Source organism: Lichenostomus cassidix, chromosome 12 (assembly GCF_008360975.1).
Source record: "Lichenostomus cassidix isolate B80296 chromosome 12, HeHo_3.0, whole genome shotgun sequence".
NCBI lineage: Eukaryota > Metazoa > Chordata > Aves > Passeriformes > Meliphagidae > Lichenostomus > Lichenostomus cassidix.
Genome location: NC_139493.1, coordinates 12,839,481 through 12,865,603, shown reverse-complemented (window position 1 = coordinate 12,865,603; position 26,123 = coordinate 12,839,481). Strand labels below are relative to the sequence as shown.

Here is a 26,123-nt window from a genome sequence, read left to right as displayed (position 1 = left end):
GGAGGAAAAAAAGTTTGGAGAATGTGGTCTTGCAGGAAAAATTTGAAACAGCTTGGTTTATTTAGTTCAGGACAGAGAAGAATGAACAGAGCCTAATAATGATATGAAGTACTTAGTAGTTAAAAAAAAAAATTAAAAAAAAAGAACAGACAGTAATTGATTGTTTTCAATGTCTGCTAGATTAAGATTAAGACAGAGATGCTTAATTTTCTCTGGACATGAAAGTGACTGCAGATGCAGGAATGAGCTTAAATATTTAGGTTGCAATTATTACTAAGTAGATAAGAGCAAGGGTTACATGGCTCCTGCCACAGAGCCCATTACTCAGTTGAGGCTGTTGTTAGGACAGCTACAGAGCTTGATCTTGGAATCCTCTGTTGGAAGGAGAGTGCAGGGGTTTGAATGCCCTGACAAAGCTTCCCCTTGCCCTGACTGCAGATTGTTCCATGACCTTTTCCCTCGAGACTATAAACACTGGGGATTTCTGCCTTGGCTACCTAGGCAGGTCTTTATCCTTGTTGCTGGAGACAGGAGACACAGGAGATGTCTGTCAGAAATAGCTTAAAATGTATTTTATCTAGTCTAGGGAAAGGTGAATGGAGTGCTGATCTCTGTTGGTTGCCTTAAAATAATTTCTAAGAACCATTAAAATAATTACCTCTGCATATTCAAAATACTCTTTGAATTCTGAACTTATGATACTCACATGGTTTTGGCTCTGATTTCCTCTGATTGCAAAACAGCCCTGCACAGAGTAAGGATGGACCCTTGAGTGAATGCAGCTGAATGTTCCCTCTGTGAGGGTGGATGTGTAAACATGGACCTGCATTATCCTCCTGCTGAAGGGCAGCTCTGTGATGGAGCTGCTCTGCAGCCATGGCATTTGCAAAATGGAGCACTTGTGTGAGGGTTTGGGAATAAGTGGCTTCAGAAAAGTCTGTAGCAAAGCCTGTAAGCCAGCAGGATATCAGGTAGTGTCTTCAGATATGCTCTGTGTGCTCCTTTCAGGGCTTGGATCCAAAGCAGTGCAGCATTTCTTCTTTCTGCATTTTCTCAGCTCTCTTCTTTCTTCCCTACTAAGTAATTAAAAAAATTATATGTAATAGTTAACAAGGTGCTTCCTATTTACTAAGTTAGGAAATGGATGTGATGTTTAATTGCTGCTTCCTGGGGCAGATTGGAAGGTTGAAAACACATTTTTGGAAATGCTTTTAACACACTTATGTTGCCAGTGGCAGTGCATAGACTGGCTGGTTTGAAATTGCACATACTGCACGTACTGCTTGTGAATTGTATACATCTTGAATTAGATAGTAATTTGTGCTCTCTAATTTAAGATAGTAAAAATTTAACTAATTAAACTAATTTGGATAGCTATTTACTATTTTCCTTTGCAGAACATCATTCCTGCCAGCCGCTGACTGTAGCTGCACTATAGGTCATATCTTGGTCTAACACTGCATCAAGAGTTAGTAAAGGATGGTAAAATGCTTTAAAGTGGCTGCATCAAGATTTCATGATCTCAAACACTCGGTCCGAAGTAGTGGCTTCAGAATATACATACACAAAACATAAATAAACTTACATTGTTCTGCATGAAATCTTAGTAGATATTCCAAACAATGTATATATTTACATTTTTAAAAAGTATGAAAAAAAAAAAAAGACAAAAGAACCCCAATTATTTGCATTAAAACAAACCTATTTAGAATCCAGGCTTTTCAGCTGAAGTGAGGGCTTTATTTTCAAGAAGCCAAAGACAGCTCAAGCCAAGGAGGTATCAAACGGCTCTTTCTCCTCGGGAATCCCATGCTGCCTGCCCGGGGCCAGGTGTTCCTTGTGGTATTTAGCCGTGATTGCAGCATAGGCACAGCCGTAGACAGCAGCCGCCAGCATCATCAGGCACACGATGCCACAGACGACGCCGGTGATGACCACGGTGGCGATGGCGTGGCGCAGGCTGACCGGCCTGGCCTTGGCCTTGGGCTCGCAGCTGGTGCGGCCGCTGTCCCCCAGCTCGCCGTGGGGAGCCTGGTGCTTCGGGGAGCTGCGGGGCTCCCAGCCGTGGTGGTGGCTGCTGGCCAGGTGACTGTGAGCTGTTCTCAGGGGACAAGCCCCAAAGAGCTCGTAGGGAACCTTGAGGAGGTCCTTCCCCTTCCGAATGCCTGGCGCCGAGCAGATGATGCCGTCGCTTATTCCTCCTGGGGAAAAAAATGTTCTCAATATTTGATAGTTCCCAAATTACCTTGTTGCCTTTTGGCTGGTCTTAGAGTTATGAAGCAGACATGGTTAAAGGGGTAAAAGGGTTTTACTCTGGTATTTTTATAGGATCTGAGGTGCACAGCTGTTCAAAGGTGGAATGCGCTGAGATGCTCACACATATAATGCGTATGTAATTTTATGGACCTTGCAAATTAGTATATCTATCTAAAATCCCCCAATAACAAACTTAATAAATGAAGCAATGTTTTCTTATTTTAAGAATTTCTTTCCTAAATGAGGCTGGAGTCTAGTGTACAAAATACGTTCCAGAGGGAATGTTTCAACCAAGGTTGAAACCTTGAATTTTGAGATAGTATAGAGTGCTCTGGCTTTTTACTGTGAATGTCTTTCTGCCTTGCAGAACTCCAAAATTAAGGTAGAATATCAGACTACAAAATTTACAAGTATGTTGGTTAAGGGTACAAAGAATGTATAAAGGGTACAGACAATATAAAGAGGGTATAAAAATGTATAAAAGGGTATATAAAAAGAAAAGGCAAAAAATTGTCAGGCATCACCTTGCTGTAAAACTAACATAAACCTGGAGTAAATTTATCAGCTATTTCAACTTCATGCTTTGAAAGATTTATAACTGTGTTTTAAAGGCTTTTGTTCGGTTAGGTCAGTGGTGAGATTATTACACTTCAAATCTCACATAAGAGAGCATTTTCAAGAAGTACTTCATCAGGAATTAGGTTATCTATCTTTTGATGGATGTAGGAGTAAAAAACCAAAGAAAAATAAGAACTGTCGTAAACAAACAAAGAGGTATTGTCGACAGCAAATTGAGTTCATTCAAATTCCTACCACTGCAAATTTTTATAGAGAGAAAAGGAAACAATGTATTTAAAAAATATTTCCCACTTGATTGAAATACCCCATGAAATCGTCATTGTCTGTGATTCATTCAGCTAAAAATACTCAAATATTTTGGACTTACGCTGCTTTGTTATGACACGCAAGAAATATCTGTAGTGCCACTGTAAAGTTTCATTATATGTGTGTCACATAAGTAGTGGGAAATATCAATGTGCAACGTGACTAATTTTTCTTCATGTGATTCAGACAAGTAATTTTAGGGAATTACAAACAGAGATGAGAACATAGTGCTTGGGCTTCCTTTAAAGCTTGTTGCTAAAATGAATTTGTAAGTTCCATGTCACTTCATTTAATTAATCTGTAAAGTTTTCAGAAAGATGGAAGGGCATCACTGAACTTCTAGACAACATTGTTTTTTGAAATAAATGACAATACAGACTAATTAAGATTATCTGATATGTTTATCTTGGATCATTACATTCTTCTGCACAGAGAAGTCAACCCCTGCTGAACTTCCAGCATAATAGAACTAAAGCTCTGTGACAAACTAATATTTTACCTATGCAAGATATTGAGATTTTAACACTGAATCGAGTTTAGCCTTTTGTCTTTTCTAAAATGTTGCTAATAGGAGTGAATTTACCTCACCCAAAGATCACTCTAGTTCTGATTGTGTCCCTGCATGGCCAGTGTGGTTTTCCAGCTGGCCTCCAGAGTCCTGATCCCTGCAAAAGTCCATCTGCCATCAGTCAGAGGCCACATGGAACACCTCCACAGATCCTGGAACAGGCTCCACACCACTTTTATACAGAGACAGGTAATCAGGAGTTTGGTCACATGCAAGCATCAAAGCCTGATTTAGAAAAAAAGAAAATTGCCCTGCTGTTCTGAATTCTCAGCCTGAACATACCTCCTGGGAGAAATAAATTAATTTCTTTTTATACTTAATTCCTTTAGAATTAAATAATGTTCTCTTTTTCACAGCATAACTCATGAATATATTTAAAAGCAGGTGTGACCAAAATACTGAGACTACTATCTACAAACTTCCCTTTTCCCTGTGTGATGCCATTACATATTTCTGACGGGAAATTGCCAATGAATTGGGTACCTCTTCTGGTTGACAACCAGAATTAGAAAGTGATACTAGGCATTCTTAAAATATTAGAGAACTCCTAAGAGACAATTGATAGAAAAAGTAGAACCCTGAGTTCTCTAAAGTTTGCTTGGTATTGATATGTCCTAATGTTTGCCATCATGCAACAGGTAAAAAGCTTTTCAACGGTGGGTTGGTTTCCAGCAAAACTATATTGGTAGAATTAAAACAAGTGTACGTGCACAAGTGTACTTGTTTTATACATAGGAATGGCTCTGTGTGCATTCACAGCCCACAGAACACAGCTGTGCTGCTCTATGGTTGTGTGTGCATCCTTGCTCTTTCTCTATGCTCACTATGAGGTCCCTGTCTGATTTTAGTTTGCCACCTGTGTTTATAAAAGCATTTATATTCTGACCTATGCATAAGCATATAGTTGTGTGTTTATTTGAGGAAGTGACCTATGGTATGGGGTGAATTTTTAAGCCATAGAAGTGAAGATCAGTAAGATTCTGATTAAATGTTAAATGTACACTCTATGCAATGAGAAAAATTAGTTACCTCTGTATAGAAAACTCTCCAGCCACAGTTTCAGGCCAAAGATATTACAATTGCATTGCCAGGGATTATCTTTGAAGAGAACCACTTTCAGGTTTGGGAGTGACTCCAGCAGAATTCTTTCCATTTTCTGAAGTTTGTTGTGCTTCACAGAAAGCAATGTTATATTCCCTGTGCTGTTCCCAAATGTCTCAGGCAAACGAATGATGCTGTTGGATGACAAGTCCAGTTCTTTTAGGTGTGGGAGGAAACTGAAAGTCTTGTTTTCTATAAAATGAATCATATTTCTGGTTAGGTTTAAAACCTGTAGATACCGCAGTTTTTGGAAAGCACCAGGTGCCACACTTGAGAGAGAATTATTAGACAAGTCTAAGATTTTGAGTAACGGAGTTGCAGTGAATGCGTTTGGGTTGATTCTCCAGATCCGGTTATTCTGCAGCAGTAGTATCTGAATTTCAGGAGGCAAACGGGCAGGGATTTCAGTGAATCCTCTGTTCTTGCAGTCTGCAGTCTTTGAAGCAGTGTTGCAGAGGCATTTTTCAGGGCAGCCACGAGCTGTGTGTGCTAACGAGATGACACTCCAAACCAAAAGCCAGTTACCTGCATCACGAGTGAAAGATTGAAAATTAGTTTAAAATGTTTGTATTTTTGCAACATACAGGCCATAAACACAGCCAGAAGGTGTACAGTTCCATGATAAACATTAATATAGGTACCAGAGTGTGTTTCTTCTATGATACATTAGTAAATCACAGATGGTGTTGAAGTATTTCTGTAATGTAGAATGAAGATAATGCTACCATGGTCTTAAAATGGAGTACTTCCCGTGGCTTTATCTTAAGTACAAATGGTTTTCAGGAGGATTTGCCATCAGCAGAGCAGTGATGTTTGAAGGGAATGTAACAGTTTCTAAAATTATTAAATTGAAATATCTCTCTCTCTCTGTGATATTAACAACTTTAAGACATCTTGTGTCAGAAGAATTACAAGCAGAACTTCTATTTTTCATTGGTTTTACTAATATTACTGCCTAGAAAAATTGAATCAATGTAGCATCAAAAAAATAACAAGCCTCAAAGCCATAGCTATAAAAGCTATTAGCAGTACTTTTTCAGCAATCTAGATTCTCTAAGTTTCTTCTTTAAAATATCTGTTTATGCTTTTTCTTTAATTCCCTTCTCTGAATGCCAGCTGTACTTCCCATAGGTACAGGTTTCTACACAAGCAACAGACATTTGCTAGTAAGTTTCTAAAAATATAAATTAGTTGACATGGTGTACTTAGCAATATTTATTATTTATACTTATCTGTTGCTCCCTGATATTCTGGTGGTTTTAACTGAAAAAAAAATAATAGTTTTTACCTTTTATATTTTACAAATTATATTAAATTTGAAAAGAAGGTATCACTTAAAGCTATGCTTATATGCATATAATGAAATTTTAAAAAAATCGGGTGTTGAATAATTAGATTTTCTTTGACTAGTGAAACTCAGAGTGATGAATCCTTTTGTAACATTGTTTTTGAGATGCCTCAAATAATTTTTATTATTTGTTATTTCAAAATACAAAACAGTTTAGTTCATTGTTACTTGAAACCTTTGGAAAATAAAGTACTTGCTGTCTATTGACTTACAGAGATCAAATGTGAATTGCTAACAGGGAATACCATATTAATGGAATAATGTATGATTATAATATGAAATATGATAAATGTATAAATGAAAGTTGTATTATGAGACTACAGTTTGACTACTACAAGCTATTCAATAATTTTCACTCAGAAATTAAATATTTATATTAAATTTATACATAATTTTCTGCAATACTGAATTCTGCATCATAGAATTCACTTGAAAGAATCCAGCATTCCTGCAAGCAAGGTAAGCAACACTCTCAGTCCATTATGCTGTTCTGCAACAGTTGGCTTCAGAAACTCAGAACAGCTTCCAGCATGGAGGTAAAATAAACTCTTGCTTGGCAAGGAAATGGTTCACAAACAGAAAAATTGCATTATTAATCTGAATGCTTCAGTACCTCACCTTTCATTCTGCTATGCTTGTTCTTCCCCTGGCAGAAGATTCAGTCCAGATCTCTCTGATGTAGAACAGTAGCAGACACTGTTTGATTCCCACTTCAAATCTGTAACGTGCTCATCCTGTTTCCTTTTCTGAGGATTTTTAGGTGGTATCTGTGACTTGTGTAGAAGAGTGACTGTTTCTACTCAGTGACTCTTATCAGCATTTGTTTTTTTCTTAATCACAATCTTCTCCTCTCTGCCTCCTTTATGAGACAGAGACTTACTCTGCCTCTTAATCAGTCAACAAGCCATGCAAGCAGTGTCTGTCCAACTCTGACTGGACAGCTGTAACGTACAAATAATGACCTGATAGCCTTGCCTCTTCAATTTATTTAATCTCCATCAAAAGCAAAGCACAAAAATAAAGCTGCCTTTTTAATATCCAGTATGGTTTCTGAATTCTGGTGGATTATTAGCCAGGCTGTGTCAATTTTTGCAAGATCTGAATGTGGATTTTAAATATCCTGGGCTGTGACTGGAGGCAGTGGAGTGTATAATATCACTACAAATAGTCCTGTTGGTTGATGACATGGTTTTGACAGTGCCCTGGTTTGCTCTTTTAAGCTTATTTATCTGACATCCATTAGTTGTGCTGACAGGATTTTATTGCATGGGAACACAGGACTAGTGGCTCCTTCCATAAAAATGGCACACATCCTGGTGTAGTCACCATGAATATTGAACAAATCAATTTATTTCCAAAGCTGTTGGAAAGATGTAGCAGATGATGCTAAAATTGTACTTCCTGTGTTTGTGTGGTGCCTTGACTTGTGTTTTTGTTATTTCTTCAGTGTAGTTCATACTGTGCCATCTACACCAATTAAAGGATTAATGACTTGTGACGGTGAAGGAACTCAAAGGTGTTGAAAGGAATGAGAGATCTGGTAGATAATTGTCTTTCCAGGCCATGTGATCACTCCATCTGTGAGCTGCCCTATGGAGACAGAAGTTGTGCAATCAAAACCTTTCAGACCTATAACACCTTTGTACCCTATAATCTTGGGTACAAATTCTGTTTTTAGGTACCTTTGAAAAGATCAAGTAAAGCTCAGTAGTCAAAATTTACATGCTGGAGGCAATGCTCACTTTCTAGGTCAAAATTTATATGCTAGAGGTGATGCTCTCAAAGGAGTACTAGAAAATTCAGATCATAAGGTCTAACTGCTGTTGAAGCAGAGTCTTTACCAGAGGTTATCCAGGGTCCTGTTGAGACTTGGGTATTTCCAGTAACAGGGATTCCATCACTTCTCTGGGGCAACCTTCTCCATTGTGTCACTGTCCTCAGAATCAATAATGTTTTCTCGCATCCAGTTCAAGTTTTCCTTGGAGCAGCTTGCATTCCTCACCTCTTGTCCTGTCATTATGAACCCTTGTGAAGAAAGTGACCCCATCTTCTCCACAGGCACCTTTTGGTCACCCAAAGGCTGTGCTGAGCTCCTGCCCCCCTTCCTCACAGGGGAGAGCTGTGCCTGTCAGTATAGTGTGCTTTGCTCAGTTCTTTCTGACACCAGTCAAGATACCCAAAGGAACAGTGAATTCTTGTGAACAGTGCAGGAGAATGCAGGAAAATTGTCATTCTGTAAAGTAAATCTGATTGTTCATCTTGAGGGTCCCAGGCTTACATCTGTGAGTGGCAAACCTTACTATCTTTGACATTCTTGATGGATGACACATTGTCCTGATATGGGGTAAAGCCTGGGATTTAGTCTAGAGGAATACAGAAGATATCGATAACCTGGTACCACAGTCATCCTGGTTAACCCCAGCCTTACAAACAAGGGGAGAGAAGCTTAAAGATCAGCTTTGCTGTACTTTAAATTAATGTCAGGTTCATGCAAAAAGCTTTTCTAACTCTTGTAGTGTCATACAGTTATTAGCTATTTCTACAACTCACCTTAAATAATACCTGTGAATCATTTTAGTGAAAGCAGAACTAAATGTACAAAGGGCTGTTATAAAATAGCATCATCCTCAGAAGCTGTGGCCCTGTTAGCTATGAATACTCTTTCAAAGAATAAAGTTAGGTCAGGTACTTGTCGCTTGAGATGACATCCCTGTCTCCTTTCAATAACTCATCCCTTGTATCAGTGACAGTGCTTTTCATGACTTTTGATTATATTGCAGGAGGTAATAGCTATTACATTATTATTGAGTGATAACACTCACACTTTTAAATTCTCTTGAGTATCTAAAATTTTATTTTGACTTATGAATTCAAAGGGTTTCTTTTTTAAGTTATTTTTCCATCTTAACTAATATTTGCTGATCAGATGGGTATAAAAGCTCCCACTGCAGTTTATTTCACCTAATAGTGGGATTAAAGAAAGCCTTTCCTATTTTAGGTAAGTCTTTGTAACTATAATTGTATTATTTTTAGTATGCACCATATTACAGAGATGTTCACAGGACAAGGTCACAGAAAGTTAAGCACTGTGGGAGGTTCAGTTTCAGCAATAATGCAGAGGTTGTTTTATTTACTTGCAATCATGGTATAAGAAGTTATTACTTTTTACAAAATCTTCGTGCTGCGTTCAGATTTGGAAACATATGATTAAATCTGTCGATTTGCTTTTCATGTAAATGTGGCTATTTTTCCCTTATACTGAGAGCTCTGAATGCACATGTTTTGTAAACAGAAGTTTCCCCAACCTATAATCCACGTCCTATTCCCATTTATTAGGAATAATACTTTGGTTGTGACAGAGAAGTCTGATGTGGTGAAAATTATAGCTGTGTCACAGGTAGAGATTTGCCAGAAACAGGATAACCATGAAACCTACTCTGCTTCTGGCCTTTTGAACCAGCAGCAGGATCCTTTTCAGTTGTCTGATGTGGTGCAGCAACTGTTATTGCAGCCTCTGAAATTAGCTTGTGCCTCCTTGTAGCAAGGTATGTTTCCCATTGCAAATAGCAGGAGAGCCCCATGAGCTAATATCTGATCCCTGTTGGCTGGGAGGGCAGCTCTGTCTCTGCTTTGCCAGCAAACTCTTTGTGGCAGCAATTACTGCCAGCTGCTTTAAGGGAGTTGTATGTGTAAGAATCATCTCTTTTGCAGAAGAAAATTATGTTAATTAAACTCTAGCAGAAAGGAAGCAATTTAAATGTTTCAAATATTTAAAAGCTACAGGATTTGGATTCCACTGCATTGTATATCGAGTCCAGGCAGACTTGATTACATTAAAAAATGTTCCCAAGACCACAGCAGACAATTCCTATACATACTCTTTATTAGATTTATTTTCCTTATGCTTTTGAGTGGGAAGGAATTAAAACTGAGATACTTTCAGGCAAATGGCATGTGCTTTCTCTTTACTAATATATGTCTCCAGATTGGTAAAACAGCTAAGCTCTTGCTCAAGACCCTAAATAAAACTTTGAGCAATGCAAACTCCTCTTCATTTTGGTTCAGGACAAAGATAAAACATATTTGTTGGTGAAAAAGCCCATACCTCTACTGTTAAAATTCTTCCCCTTTATCTGGCACTTAAAAAAAATACAGTAGTGCATCACGGAGAAAGGTTTGGCCCTTTCCCACGAGTCAGAATTTAGGTGACAGGACTAAAGGAACCTGGAATTCCCTCATGCTTTCCTTTCTTCAAGAGCAGTCCTTGTGCTCTGAGAGCTCAGGACTCTCTCAGCCTTTTCCTGGCAGGGTCCTAGGTTTTCAAAATTCAAATTTCAAAGTTAGAGGAAGGCCCTGGATCCTCCTTCTGCCTGCTTCACAAGTCAAGACAATGGATTAAAATAATTTGGCTTGAGGAAAATTTATACCTTAAAAAGCTGGGGACATTTTCCAGAGAGGTGGGCTTATGGATTTCTTCAGATATCCTTTGTTAATATAGGATAAGAGGGGAGTAATATCAGCTAGAATTTCTTAATATTGACTACTGATTATGACACAGCATGAGGAGACACCATGATTTCCATAAATTTCTTTGTGTCTGAGTTGTTATGAATTATTTGATGGTGTCCCTTTCAGGTGGGAAGTAATGTTGTGCAACTCTACGAATGAGGAACCAAGCAGAGAGTTGTGATTTTATACAGGGGAAGAACCCAGTTTTCTTCTTTCCAGTGGCTTGTTTTGCCTGACTTAGATACATCTGGTACTTGTTTATACAGTGTGTAATTAATCTATGAAATGCATTGTTAGATGTTATCCTTGGGCCAGAAGATTAGTAGGATTCATATATAATCTGGAGCCATAGTTACCTCATGGGGCAAAAAAAAAAAAAAATTTAGAAAGGATATAAACTTTCAGTCTTAAGGGCTTTAATCAACCACTAATGATACAACTTATGGAGAAAAACCTTTCCCCGTGGGCAGTTTTTTTCCATAATTATTATTTATGAGGACTTTTACACCTTCCTCTGACACCTCTAGAGGAGGCCAGAGTATGAGATGTAATAGTGGACGAGATGAACTGGAACATGCTGCATTCCAGGTGGGATTTGCAGAGGGGGAAGGGGTGGCTGGGCAGCCTGGCTGTGGCTGGAAGCTGCTGCTGTGTCCTGAAAACACAGGACAGCCAGATTGGGCACCTTCTCTGTTTAGGTCAAAATTCTGTTCTTCCCCACACCTCTCTCTGATCAGGACTGGAAAATTCTCTCATTATTGATGTCCAGGTCTTTGCTCACCAGGTCTGTGTTCATAATCTGTAAACAGCTGTTAGGGCCAGTCCTTTGTCTGCAGTTTTTTTCTTTTTTTTTTTCTTTGTTTTCTTTTTTTTTTTTTTTAATCTCCGTCACTAATCTTTCAATCCACCAGGTAGATCAGTCAGCAATTTGTTGTCGTTAGTTTGGCTTGTACTCTTTTCCCCATAACTAAATGAGAAGAAATATATGAAGGTGAGAAGGGTGGAAAATGGTGAAACATCAGCTTTGCAGTGTGCTTTTGTAGGTAGAAAAATTACCAGGAGGGATGCAAGGCCTTCAGAATGAGGGGAAGCACAGGGAATAAAGATGCTGGGCCTCTTTGCCTTAATTGCAAGTTAGATGAAGTTGCAGCAAGGGGCAGATTAAGTGTCAGCAGAGTATTTGTTCCATCACAAATAGCAGCAGGGGGTGCAGATTCAATTTTCAATCATTTCCTGACTAATGTCAACCACCTGTTATACATGCTGAGCATCCATAGATAGAATGTATCTCCAGTAAATTAATGAACTCATTTTGCCATTATTGCAAATAGAAAAAGGTAGTGCTTGACATCAAGCTAAGAGCAATGAAAGAAATAAAGCAGGCGAGAAAAAACACTTGTAAAAATAAGGACAGGTGTACACCTTGTTTTATTTTGACATTTTAGATGCTTTTTTCCGCTCTTAAACATGTTAAAATTGAGATCACTCACTATTTGTCTAGATAGCTTAGTCTTCATCAAAGATTTTCTAAGCTTTCACTTAGTGATTTTGTTTCCTTTTTTATATTTAATGAGAATTTCTGTTCATGGTCACAGCTCACCCTGGACTCAAACTTAAGACCAGAATATAAATCTCCTGTGTATTCTGAGTGGTTGATTTACTAGGGCAGTTCTTGTAAGAATTGGAAGGATTTTTTTGAACAACATCTGTAAAAGGTCTTTGAAATGTTCACAGTGTATGAAGAAAGATTTTAAAGTGCAGTAAATGTTTCTTAAACTGCTGCTCACCAATTGTGCTACAAAATGGAGCTCATACTTCATTGATTCCTTTTGTGCTTCTAAGGCAAACTGTAGTAGTTCAGTAAAACTCACTGTTAAATGTGGGGAACTCCTGTGTTTATGGGCTCAAAAGGACTCTCTCTTTGCCCTAGCAGTCCCTTGAACACAGAAACTTGCAGAAGCAGGGATGACATTGGCTGCAGGAAAAAGTCAAATGCTTAAACCTCTGTGATTCCTTATCACTTTGGAAACAGTCACAGGAGGCTTTGTTGGTTTTTTTTTTTTTCCATTAATTTAGCAAGGTAGTAAATAACCTGACATTAAAATGATGCAGCTGATAAATACTAAATTCATAATTTTGGTGTATTTAATCAGTAGAAATGTAAGTATTCTGCTGGATCAAAACTGACGTGCTTGGGAACTTTGGATTCAAGCTGTGAGGAAACATTTCCCTCAATGATGTTTGGCTACAAGAGACAAAGTAACTGTAACTCCTGAAAGGATCTCAGTGGTGTTATCCTTTTCTCCCCCTCCACTTTTTAATCTGTCAGCAGGTTTTAAACACCAAGGATGTTTTTAAAATACCTTTTTTCTCCACAGACTGTTTTAAATGAAGTAACAGGATAAGTCATGTATATAGATAGACTTCTCATCCCCTAAGTTGAGTTAGTTCTGCTGTTTTCAGACATGATAAATCCCTGGGAAACTTAGCTAGTATGCAGGATAATGATGCTTCTGTTTAGAATTTGCAAAATAGGCCACTGAGAGAACTTTTGTTTAAAAAATAAAAAAAATACTCTTTCAGAGGGCATTTTATTAATGGGAATTACAATACAGGAAAGTCTGTTACAGATTAGTGAAGAACAGTAACAGTGTATCCAAATGGAACTGGTTGGATAATTAAATTCGTTTAATAGGTACTGAAATTTAAACCTCTTGATCCCTCTGACGTAAACATAACTCTTAAAAGTCGTGGAACTTGATTCTAAATGTGTAATGTGGGAGAGAAACACTGGGATGATGATTACAGATTTCAGACACCCTGGGAGGAAATGTGTACAAGAGTTAAACAACAGGCATTCAAATAACAAAAAAAAAAGAAGAAAAAGGAAAAAAAGGAAGAAAAAAAATAACAACCTTCAGAATTGTAGCTATGAAAACCCTAAAATTAATTTAAATGTTGATCTCATCTTTTTGATGTTTATATCTGATTTCTGTATCAGCACTGGGTGATGCTGAATTATAGAGGTAATAAATATTATCATTTAATACAATGCCTTTTTATCCAAAAGCACTTCTATTCTACTATTCTTTAATTTATGACAGGATCTCAAAAGTACCCAACCTAGCTGAGCTTTCTCTGTTCATAAAGCTCACTGTCTTCAGCAAAAAGGGTGTGTTTTCATCTTTATTTGCTTTTATTTCTTTCTGCAGTCTGTTATTTTGGAACATAATGGCAGGGCTGGTCTTGGTTACTCATGTTTTGGCTGAGACTTTTTATCCCTTTCCCTTTTCAAAATGACAGTGTCCATTTTCTCTCCATCTCTGTGCTCCTGCAGAGTTAGAATAGATGAGTTCAAAGAACAGCACTACTGATTTCTCTCTCCTCAAAGTGCTCTTTGGGAGAAATGGGTTCACTGCTTTTACAAGTTCTGCATCATGTGCCTACTTTAGGGAAACAATAATTTCCATACCTCTAGTTTTTTTTTTTTGGTGTCATTAAGATGTTAAATGGTTTTCATTAGTTACTGCTACAAGCTTCTTTTCTATAAGCCTGTTAAAAAGAGAGAACAGAACACTCTGTAATTTGTGATGATTTGGAGATGTAGTGGTCAAACATAGGCACTTCAGTGAACATTTGTATTTCAAGCAATTGTAGTAGAGGCTTTTCCTTGGAAGCTAAATGCTCTCTCTACTTTTCTATATGCCATCCGCTGGTCATACTTGGACACATTGCTGCTTTCCTAGCTTTGGGGTTAAGGGATATCTATTTTAGAACTTCTGCAGACTTTCTTACATTGAAAACCTGAAGAAGTTTTGAGAAAGGAGTTACCTAATGCTTGATTTTCTTTAATACTTTGCCTAAATGGAACTTGGGTAAAATCAGTTGTGTAGAACAACATTTCAGTTGCATCACAGTACAGTGCAGATTTAAACTCAAAAAGTAAAAAGCCCTGTTTATCTCCAGTCCTCTTCTTTGTACTGTCACAGCACTCTTGCTAAGGCATCTCTTGCAGCTTTAAATATTCCTGATCAGGACTTTGGGCCTGGTTCTTCCCCTAAAATCTTAGGGAAATGTATCACCCTTTTATCAACACAGGATTTGCACTGCAAGGGGGAATGCAGCTCATCCTTTCTGCTGTTCTGAATATTAGTGAGCAAAATAAAAATAGACCCCTCAGAGATTCAAAACTCTTTACACCTTTTTGGACAGATGATGGCACCTGTCAGATTTGGGTCTCTAGAATTCTTCTTAGGCTAAACTTGTAGGAAAAAAACCCAACAGAACAATATTCTGAAGAAGAATAGCTGTTTGATTTTAGTTGCTATTTATAGCATGTCTTCAGACCAGGAAGAGCCCTAAGCCTTCAGTGTTTCAGCCCCTGGACCCACCTTGTGTTCATGGGCAGATGTTCTCTGATGGAAGTGTCACAGGAGTCCAGGTTCAATGGGATAATTTCCTTATATAGGAATATTATAAAACATCAGCAATGTTGTCATTTTATAAAATAGATCATTTTATATATAGAAGACCAGTTAACACATTTTAAGCAATGGCAATGCTGATATTTCGTGTTTTTCAGAGATGGGTCTAACAATGGAAGGTTTCCCATGGCAAAAGCATTGCTGTAAATGTTTCTTCTGGTAATGTAATTAGGAAGTATTGGCTCCAGTAAATGTAACTTAAACAAAACATGTTGTCCTCGGCAAACTTGTTAAACAGGCATAGCCTTGTCTGAAAAGGAAACAGGGACATATAGTGTTTCCATGGAAACTCAGTTAAAATTCTGATTTGGGTATGAGGGTAATCAGTACTACAATCTAAATTCATTGAATTAAATGAAAATGAGTCTTAGTTATGAAGGCAACACAGTATGAAAGTATCTCTGTGCCTCCAAGAGTCAGAGTCTTCAATCCTCATAGATGCTTTATAACTTCACATTAAAACAGAATAAAGCAGGGAATTTTGTGTGAGACTTCTCTTTTTGCCTTCTGTGGCCATTTGTGCCATTTTAATGCAAAAATTGATATAAGAAAATAAACTAAATCTGTTTAAATATACTTTTTTTGAGTTTGTTATAGTTTACTGTATCGCTAGTGAGGGGTTCTGATTTCCTTTTATTTTAAATAAAACTTAATTTTAAGGAGGGCTTTTCCCTTAAGGTAGGGCATATCAGCCCTGTACTGTGAGAGAATGGAGATGATAATATTTGCTTCCATTATAGATGTGCTATTAGTTTTTTAAAATTGTTTAGTAAAACACAAACATAAATCATGTAACAAATCCACCAGTGCTATTTTCTTTGTACTTGCAACTGCAGATCATTGTGGTAATACTCAATTTCAAACACACAAAAATGTGTGCACTGAGTCTTCTGGATACGTAATTTTTTTTATACTTTTCTAAAACTGTTGATTACCACCATGTGATTAAAGAGCAAAAACATGGTCAAATAATGTAGTGATCTTAGAAAAATAAAAACATGAGATCTATTCTGGAGCATTCCAGTAAACATTTGACTTATGAATCATCCAATAGATATGGTGTTGAAAGGCTGGAGACTTTTAGTCATTATGAGGTCCTTCTGATGTATTATTTGACTTCAAGTAGCATGACTCATATTTTCAGTAATTCAAAATAATTTGTTAATCACAGTATATCACAAACAGTTTGTAGAGATTGTCACTATTATTATTGTAACTCAGTAAATAATAGATCCAAGACTTATTTCCAAACGATGTGATTTGATAAGATGTCAGTGTTTCCTCCTTTGGTGTCCCAAGTCTGGTTTGACTGATGAGGTTTCATACATTCATAGATCTTTTCTTGACACAAGTGACAGCAGGAGAGAGGCAGGGGTTGGTGCTCAGGGTGTTCTGTAGGCAGGAAATGCTTCCCTCTCCCTGCAAGGACTGAAGCCAGCAGAATCTACAACTCTTGGGCCCCAGAGTTGGGGCAGGAGGCACTGAACTGTCAGGAGACAAACTGGACAGAGAACTCACTCATGAGTTCATTTTGCAGTGGATGCCATAGTGTTTATCTTTAATGTCTTGTCCAAAGTATTCTGTGTCTGGCTGTAGGACAACTTTTACCCATTGTGCTATGGCAGGATTTCAGTTTGGGAGGGGTAAACCACTTTGGAAGAAATGATAGAAGCTTTGCCCATGTCTGAGATCAGCTTTTCTCACAATGCTGGGAAATGTAGAAACAGATTTTTTTTTTGTTAGAATGCTTAGGTAGTAGCCAGAATCAAGTCTGAAAAGAAAATACAATCAAGGCTTGGATGTGTTGTGTTTTAGTTACAAGTGGAAGCAGAAAGTCTTATAGATCCTAAGAGAATCTGGTCAAAGTCTCTAGGAGTTCAGATAAATATCCTAATTTCTAGCTGTTTGTCTGGACTTTGAGCCTCTTAGTGTTCCTTAATTGCCAACTTGAAACCACAGCCTTTTGGCTGAGATGGAAAGGTACTCTGGCTGTGCTGCTCTAAACCAGGACCTCAGCTGTGAGAAGTAAAGCTTTTTCTGAGAACTTGACAAGTCCTAGATCTTCCCTTAAGGTTTATAAAAGTGCTTACAAATACATACTGTTCCTATTTTTCGTTTCAGTCATGGGTTATACTTGAATAGCAAGAAAACCCTATAAAACTAAAAAATGGTTAGGGAGTTATAAAAATACTCTCACTACTTCATTATTTTACCATTACTGTGGTCAGATTTCAATCTTCACATGCTTCCTATACCATTGGAATTCAGAATTATTTGTCAGAGTAGTGGCCACGCTAGGAGATGCTGGAAGAAAGCTGAAGGCTCACAGGAATTCATAAAAGCTCTGCCACCAGCACAGTTTCCTCTGTGATGGTTCTTTCCTTCTCTCTGCAGGCTGCTGAAGCTTCCTGAGGCTAAAAGAAGTACTACTCGACTTTCTTCTCTTTTTTTTTTTTCTTCCCTTTTTTTTTTTTCCTTTGGTAAGGGAATGATCCAGGTGTCAGTAGGTGTCAGGTATTTTGTAAAAGTCACAGGGAGGATTCTCCAGACAGCAGACAGGGCTTGGCTTTGCCCTGCCTCACCCTCTTCAGCCACTCCTTCATGCTATCAATGATCTCCTTGTGTTTCTCAAGAACAAGGCACCTATCTTTCCAGCAGAGTGCCCTTGGTGTAATTTTGCATGCCCAGTGGTTACCTTCCTCCAGGCTCATAGGATGTTTGTTTCAGGGGTTTTGGTGTTTTGTTTTTAAGTTACAGATACATTCTCAAGTCCCTCCCTCAAGCTGTGCTCCTGGTACACAAAGTTTATCGTGGGGTGAATGAGCAGATTTCTGTGGGAGCTCTCTGTCAGTGCTGGCAGCACCTCAGCTGCTGTCCTGCAGCCTTAGGGATACAGGAGAGCCCTCTGAATGATCATTCACAGATAACCTGCTTCCCTCCAAGCTCCCCACTGAACACTCCTGAAAAGGCAATGGACTTTCAGTCACCAGTGTCTATATTTTTTTATGATTTCACTCAATATATATCCTTTCTGTGTTTCCTCCTGCTCCTGCTGCTACTTCATTAGTGTCCAGGAGGAAGATGTGTGTCAGGGAGTCCGAGGGAGTCTGGTTTGTGATGATGTTCCCAGCCTGCCCTCCACAGTTGGGTTTGTCAGGGCTTGGCTGCAAACCAAGCCCTGCAGCTTTCCCTGGTGGTTTGAGTTTGGATGAACCTTGGCCTCGCAGCAATCATCATCCTGCTCCCCTTTCAGCTTGGCCTCACATCAACTTGCCAGCATCTCCTCCCTTTCTGCTCCAGCTTGGCCTCCAGGAAACACCATTTGCTGCTGCCTTCCCTCTGTCTTGAGAGTTTCCATGCACACAGCAACTTCCACCACTGATTCTAAAATCAGGAAGAAAAAAGTAGGTTTGAGGATCAGGAGAAAAGAGGCAGAACTTGAATTTTCCACTACCCATTCAAGGAGAATTCACTCATTTACTTACTGCATCACAACAGCTCTGATGAAGGAAGTAGTCTGTGCGTTGTTAAAATTTATGACGTGTGCAAACTGTCTCCCATAGCAAACTGATAATTAAATTGGACTTCAAAATGTCTGTGTATGTGCAGTCATTCCACTTATTTGGTGACAAAAAGATAAAGGTAAGATATCATAAATAATAAAAGATTTTTCCCTCCTTATTGTTTAGAATCCAAAACTAAGTGATGGTTTGCACTTTGAGATATTTTGTATTTTACATTATATCAGGCTCTGTATCTCAAGATGAGGTGGAAAAGGTAGTTGCACATTTGCATGGATTTCAAAGGATTTAATAATAAAATATTTGTAAAATATTAAAATAATTTAAGAGTACTTAAATATGTAATAGACATATTGAGGAGTTAAGCAAGAAGGTTCCATGTCAGAGAAACAACAAAGGAAGTTGTAAGACCATTAGAAATTGTCTCTGAGTTAAATAATAAACTATAAGAAAACCACAGCTCAACAAAGCAACACGTGGCAGAGGACAGTTTCTGAAAATAATAACATCTTATCTAAATGCATAACAGATACCTTATTTTTGCTGGGGTAGAAACTGTGCTTTATCATAAGAAAAACAGAAGACAGTGCAGAACTACTCAATAGTTTGGCCCATTTTTTGTCAATTTTGTTTTTCTATCACAGGCTGCCCATGACAGTTCATAATGAGGATGGCTGGTATGAACACCCAGGATTGAGTCTGCCTGATGCTTTCAAGCATAAGCTTATATTTTCAATATAATAAAAAATAGCCACACTTAAACCTTAAACTGTTAGGCTGACTTTTTTTTTCTTCCTTTTTTTGTTTTTTTCATCACGGTCAGTCATTCCGGGTAATAAAACTAATACTTTTTTCATGTTAAAATAAAATTCTGAGTATCTTCTCTTTGAAGAAAAGGAACAGAAAAAAGAAAAAAAGAGCAGGGGTGAGAAGAGAAAGGTATAGGTTAAAAGGGAAAGATCCCTGAGAAGGAAAAATTCACAAGTGCTTGTTTGCATTTTTATATATCCTGCATCTTATTTAGAATGGCTGATGGTGGATGATACTGGAGTGGAACTCTGTTACTTATTACACAACTCTACTATTTTCAGAGAGTTCCTGTTGGAATACCTCTAATTTCTTAGTTAAGACTTGTTGGAATTGAGGGGAGAAAAATATCTAGATTTTATTTTAATTATTCTACATAAAATACCCATGTTTTATAAGTTTTTTAATCATCTTTAGTGGTGGGAGTCCTCTATTAATCTGTACTGGCTGTTCTTCTTGACAGTTATGGTGTTTATTTCTCAGGACTGTGTGTTGGGCTGGAGAATCAGTGTCTCCTCCTTTGCCTGAGCTAAATACTGAAGACAGATTTTGAACTGAAACAGATTTAGAGTATAAATAGAAGTACAATCAACTTTTTTTGTAGGTATTTAAGTGTGTTCTGGAATATATCATATGTAGTTATTAGATATTTTAAAAGATGATAATCGGAGTTAATACTAGTAGGGAGAAAGAGCATCTTAAAGAGTCTAAGCTCAATACACAAAGGTGATACAGATTGAAAAATAATCCTGCTACAAGTCTGTATCCAAGATTTCTTATTTTGAAGCCAAGTTAAACCTCATTTAAGATTATTCCATTGGAAATAGGAGGCCAAAATATCCTGAAGATTTTAGACATCTTTTATGTATGAGAAAGGGTATTAATCTCTACTGTATTCTGTGGGAAAAGGAATGGAGACCTTGAGATATTTTTGTAACCTTTCTGATCTAGTGCTTATATACAGTGTAATAGTGTATAGGTATTTCAGAGAATGGAAATCCCTTTAGCTTTTATTGCTTTTTCCTATAATTGTGTACTTGGAATCCATTTGTCAGGTTTATAGGGAGCCTCAGCTCCTCTCTTGCCTGAAATAAATCAGTCTAATCTATTTTCCTCTCTTATTTTAAGTAGGAAATTATTCTTTTTACTCAGAACCTAAGAAGGATTCTAATTCTTTGCACAGAAGTAATTTGTCGAGGAAGGATTTTCTTATCTTTCTGTCTATTTGCTTAACCATGGAGATTGAAAAGAACACGAGCAATACTGATATATTCTGAGTAGTTATTTGTTTTCCTCCACGTTTGCTGTGATACTGAGCAGCCCTGAGCTGTGCAGCATTTGAGCATTTCCCAGTACTTCCATCCTGAAAACAACCACTAAAAGAGTGAAATATTACCCTCAGCCATGGAATCGATGCATAAGGAAATCACTTATTTAACAGTAATTATCACTGAGCCAAGAACTTAACTTTTTCAATCTCAACCATCTGTTATTTCATAGGATCTGCACTACAAAAATAACAGCCTCCTTATTAAAGAGAGGGAAGAAATCTCAGGGAGTTAACTGTTTTCTCTAGGCAGAATCAAAGGTATTTATTTGAATCACCTAAGTAAATTTGATAATGTGGTTAAAACAAAAAATTGGATTTCCAATATTCATTTAAGATGATACATTTTGTGTTACATAACACATAATATTTCTCCATCAGCTCCCATCAGTTGCTCTCCCCCTGCAGTTCCAGCCTACCCTCCTCTATTATAGACATTATAGAAAAATGCAACAGTGAACACAAAACTCATTTTTTCCTGGCTGAAGAAAAACAATTTTTATCCTTTGGCCATTTTGGTTGAACCAAGCCTGAAAACGTGGAAGAATACTTAAAAATGTATATTCCACACAAAGGTCAGTTAGAGTTTTTGTTATTTGTGGCAGTTATCTGGGTATCTTCCTGAACAATATTTAGAAAAATTTCAGTGCAATTACAGCTTTTTAATCTAAATCTCTGTGGTAGCTGTTACACCCAGAAGGCTAAACTAGGAATTAGTGACACGGGAGATATAATTTTGAAGTTTGCCTGTTTCCTTTTTTCCCCCACAAGTAGCCAGTTTGTAAAACATAGATTTAAATATTGTGTGGCTTGGAGCACGGATATTTTATTCTGAAGTTCTCAAGGGCTGAAGGATTAAGGATTTCTCAGGAGAATGTACTGGCTCTTAAACATTTTGAAGTATATTTGAATGGCTCTTATGGCATTAAATGACCAAACAAGAAAAAATGTCATCTTCTAGTCACAAAGTTCTTGAAAAGCTCAGGAGGGAAAAGCCTGCAGAAGTGCTTTAGTACCATATGAGGGGTTGAAAAAAAATATTCCTATACATTAACACTGTTAATTCTTTCAAACCTAGAGATATTAAAATATTTTTAAACTGAATTTTAGGAACTATTATTAATTTTCATTTATTATATATTATGTATGATATAGAATAATTAGAAGCTACTCATTCTGTGACAGGGAGGTTCCTGTGTGGAATTGTGCAAGGAGCAATGTGTAAATAAGAAAAAAGCTGTGAGATTAAAATCTCATTTTAAGGTGCACCTCTCAAAAAACCTGCTTAATGCTGCTTTCAGTGTGCCATGTTTATGAGATGTGTTCTCTCCTATCCTGAGAGCACAGATACAGATCAGAGAATCATTTAGATGGGAAAAGACCCTTCAGATCATCGAGCCCAACTGTAAATCAAGTCCAGCCATCCTGTAGCTGACATCATGTAGCTGTTCATTATTTAATACCAAGTAAAAGGATTTCAAAACTAATTGAGGAATTGATTCACAACAGGAATATGTGAAAATGTTGCTGTTAATGTTTTATTGTCTTGACCAGAGTAGACAGTTTCTGTTTTATCTTCTTCAATGGCATTGAACAATCTCTGTTCCTCAGAGATTAATGATACAGCTCTTTTCAAAGGTAGGTAGAGAAAATAAACTGATTTTTTTTTTGAAGGCAGGCAATAACTACATTGATAATGCCTGGACCTTCAGTTTCTGCACAAATTACACTACTGGAGAAATTGTGGAATCTGCTCTAGTGGGAGCAAGCCCAATATCCCTCACTGTCTTCTATTTTCCCTCACTGTCTGTCCAAGAAAGTATCAAAATGTTAGAGCTGGTGCTATGTAACCAAGCCTGCAGCTGCCTCTTCTCATCCTCCTGAAGAGGGACGCTCTGCATTTCATGGGAGTTAATCCCAGTATTTCAATTGTTGTTAGGCTGCAGCATTCCATTGTGCAACTCAGTGAAACATGCACATGGAATCTTTTACAGATGAGCTTTGCTGTAATTATCTTTTTACTGTTTCAGATTCTGATGTGTGGTGTGTTTTGTACAGGACACTGAAAACTTTCAATGCATATTGACTTTCTTCTGTAAGGGACTGAGCTGTTCTGAGCTATAAAAGTTACCACTTTTCTACAAAACATTTACATGTAAATCAGAATCATAAGATAATTAAGAGTGGGAGGGATCTCCTGAGCTCATCTAGTCCAAAATCCTGCTCAAATTTGTGTATACATATAACTTCAATAGGGGAGAACAATAGCTTTAACTTTTTAATTAAAATTTATTATGCTTTCATTACCTTTCATTAATAGTTTTCAAGAGCAGTAGTTTTCTGGGTGGTGGTATCCATCCAGAAGGGATGTGATTTCCTTATGGAAAGTTCCTGGAAGTGAGTGGAAGAAAAAGCAGGCAGGATGTGCTAGGAATGAAGCTAAAGGCAAGCAATGGATGTAGCAAACGTGTGCTGTCAGAGAGCATCTTCTGGTGGACCATAACAGAAATTCCTAGGTTATAAAATGGAGCTGGAGAGAGTTTCCTCTGGTGTTTATTCAAAAGGAGAATGGGATTTCTCTACTTACTGAGTTACAGATTGAAGAAAAATATTTATAACCTGCTCTGATAGGAAAATTCCTTCTATAATTTCACATTGCATTGTATCAGTTCATTACAGATTTCATTTCACATACTTTTCCCTACCTGCTAACACAAAATAAAAGATATGCATGACATCAGTGTGTGTGCATTTGCAAAAGCAAGTACCAATAATCTAAATGTAAATATGTTTTTAAATGGTTCCTGCTGTAGACCCTAGAGGAGGAATGAATAAATGAAATTTTATTTGGTTTTCCAAAACAACTTCTTTTTTGGAGGCTTTGTTTTTAAACAAAACATTGTAGCAATGAATTTGCTGGGAATTAAATCTTCAGAGTTTGAAAGCTTTAAAACTGAAGCTTTTTTGAATTATCTCAGTTTAGGCAAGTGAAACCAGAAGAATCAAATGCCTTTGGAGCTTGTGCAAAGCTCAGTGCATTGTTTCTATTGCTCTTCAATAGGAATTACGATAGGAACATCAGACTAGGCTGGAAGAAACATTCACTGATATTTGGAAACACATAATCCCACCTGAGATTATGAGAAATATATAACTTAAACCAGCATTATCATGGATAATTATTTTAAAGAATTGCAATCCATTATCATTAATATCCTTTTAAAAAAAATTTCATACCCAGTAACATTTCCCTTTAACAGAATTGCACATAATACCCTTAACTTCAATTTTTTCAAATTCATTTTTAATGCTTATTTTGCTCCACTGATAGTTTATGGATTAAATGACCTCAAAACAAATCATCACTTGAAAGGTTAACCAACATTTTCATGTTGTTTCAGCAAATGTTCATGGGTTTCAGCAGAAAACCCATTGTGTGGGTTATCTACAGCTGTTATATTGGTACAGTAAAATATAAATGAGATTGGTGTGAACATTAATATGCTCAGCTTGTGGTTCTTTGATGTTAATTATGGAGACATGCAATTTGAATGATTTTTTTTTCCTTTGCCATATGTATTCACATTATACAATAGCATCTTTCTGTTCAAACTGTAAATGGGTTAAAGGGTGACTGTGTGGTCTCTTCAACTTAATTACTTGTGGGGGTTTTTTTAGGGTTTACTTTCTCTTCTCATTATAAGACTTTTTCTTTCTGAGTAATTTGAAATCATCATTAAGTATGCTGCGTGTACTTATTTACTTTTTTTTGTCTTTCCCAGCTGTGGGTATCCAGATGAAACTTGAGTTTTTCCAGCGGAAATTTTGGACTGCAAGCAGACAGGTATATTTTACATTGAAGTTTGCTTTGTCATTGAATCCACAACAGCTTTTTAACTATGATAGTGATAATACTGTCACAAGCAAATTATGGTAAAGAAACAATATATTTGAAGACTTGTTCTTCTGGTTTTACATTTGGGTTCATCATTACAGAAAAGGAGAATTCAGTGGTGAACAACAATTGCTTGATCCCATATTTTTGGAAGTTAGAAAGTTTATTAATTTTATGCCCCAATACATAATGAGTTACTTTGTTGGCATTTGGTTTTTCTCCTCAGAAAAAGTATGAACAGTAAACAAATCATGATATTTGTTTCCAGTGATTACAGAATCATGACTTTTCACTTAGGTTTTCTCTGTGAATAAACTGCATTACTAAATCAGGGTTGGCATTCGTAGTCTTCAATAAACTTTACCTAACCCATTCAGGGATAGAATCTGTTCTCTCTGAAGAGGATAATCAGGTACTTTCTAAAGATTAGGAGATGCCATCCCGAGTTTGAGGATTGACTGGAACTGTGCTGGTACAGAAAATAAACCCTGACCTCACCCCTGTCAGAAAATCATCTCTCACCCATGAATGGCCTCAAAGATTCTAGAATATGGAGGAGATTTTGGTGTTCAAAGCAGTTGATGTTGTTTCAGAATTTATAAAATGTTTTATTTTGTAATCATCAAATGAGAAATGAAAATATTTTATTGATTTTTTTGATATCATCTTTAGTGTGCATCTCTCGATGGCAGATGTGCTATAAGTTGTGATGATGAAGTAAGTATTCAAGAGATTTGTTTTTTTCCATGTATACCTTACTGCAGTAAAAGATAAAGCTGATGAATTTAATTTGAACATATCATTGTACATTATGATCTTTTGGTGTAATTTGGAATAATCTTGTAAATGTTACACTATTTAGACAGCGAGAGTTTTCTTCTGCCTGCTTACAGATTGATACCCACGGAATTACTAGATTGACTCCAGTACCTCAAATGTGTTGCAATAATTCCTGCTTTGTGAATCCAGTTTGGGAAATAATTTGAAGCAGTGCTAAGGCATTTGTTTACTATTTAATTGTTAATTAAAAAAACCAAAAAACACTAGCAGTTTAAAGTCTTTTCAGCTGGACATCAGCAGGAGCTATATAAACATACATAGAAATTTAGTAGTAGTGTGAACCTTGCTGATTTAGGGAATCCAAACTTTTCATTAATGACAAAATGTACTGTTGATAGGACTCAAAAAAATCTCACCGCTCCTCTGGTGAGTCTGTCAACTTTCTCAACTTCTCTCAATGGCAAGAAAATATGTGCTGCACATTTTGTGGTATGAGATAAAGCATTTAAAAGTAAACACAAAGACATTAATACAAATTGAATGGCAAAATAGTCAACAAAAATGACTATTGATTGTAAATATAGTTAATTAAAAATAAAGGGACTTAACTGATGAGTGTGTGATACCTTTGAGCCTAAATGA

General features: G+C 37.1%; 2 protein-coding genes across 8 annotated transcripts in view; one reads left to right on the top strand and one right to left on the bottom strand.

Annotated features, from left to right (window-relative positions):
- Positions 1-26,123, top strand: part of CACNA2D3 (calcium voltage-gated channel auxiliary subunit alpha2delta 3) — a 396,747-nt gene that overhangs the window by 333,228 nt on the left and 37,396 nt on the right. For all 7 annotated transcript variants that reach the window (XR_014854750.1, XM_085072721.1, XM_085072724.1 and 4 more), the window contains 2 exons: positions 24,589-24,650; positions 25,374-25,418. Coding sequence is in view for 6 of the 7 variants with exons in the window: in XM_085072721.1 (XP_084928847.1) it covers positions 24,589-24,650; positions 25,374-25,418 (107 nt within the window). In the remaining variant the exon portion in view is untranslated. The remainder of the gene's footprint in view (positions 1-24,588; positions 24,651-25,373; positions 25,419-26,123) is intronic.
- On the bottom strand, positions 1,765-9,739 carry LRTM1 (leucine rich repeat transmembrane protein 1). The gene is made up of 3 exons (XM_085072164.1): positions 9,595-9,739; positions 4,739-5,335; positions 1,765-2,201 (listed from the first exon to the last, which is right to left on the bottom strand). Exons 1-3 carry the CDS (start codon positions 9,737-9,739, stop codon positions 1,765-1,767), a joined length of 1,179 nt encoding a protein of 392 aa, XP_084928290.1.

Coding starts and splice junctions, on each gene's coding strand:
- LRTM1 (XM_085072164.1), bottom strand. CDS start 9,739: ATGGGGCTCTCCTGCTATTTGCAATGGGAAACATACCTTGCTACAAGG. Junction 5,336..9,594: donor TTCAAAAGGCCAGAAGCAGA/GTAGGTTTCATG, acceptor CTCGTGATGCAG/GTAACTGGCTTTTGGTTTGG. Junction 2,202..4,738: donor GGAGAGTTTTCTATACAGAG/GTAACTAATTTT, acceptor TTTTTTCCCCAG/GAGGAATAAGCGACGGCATC.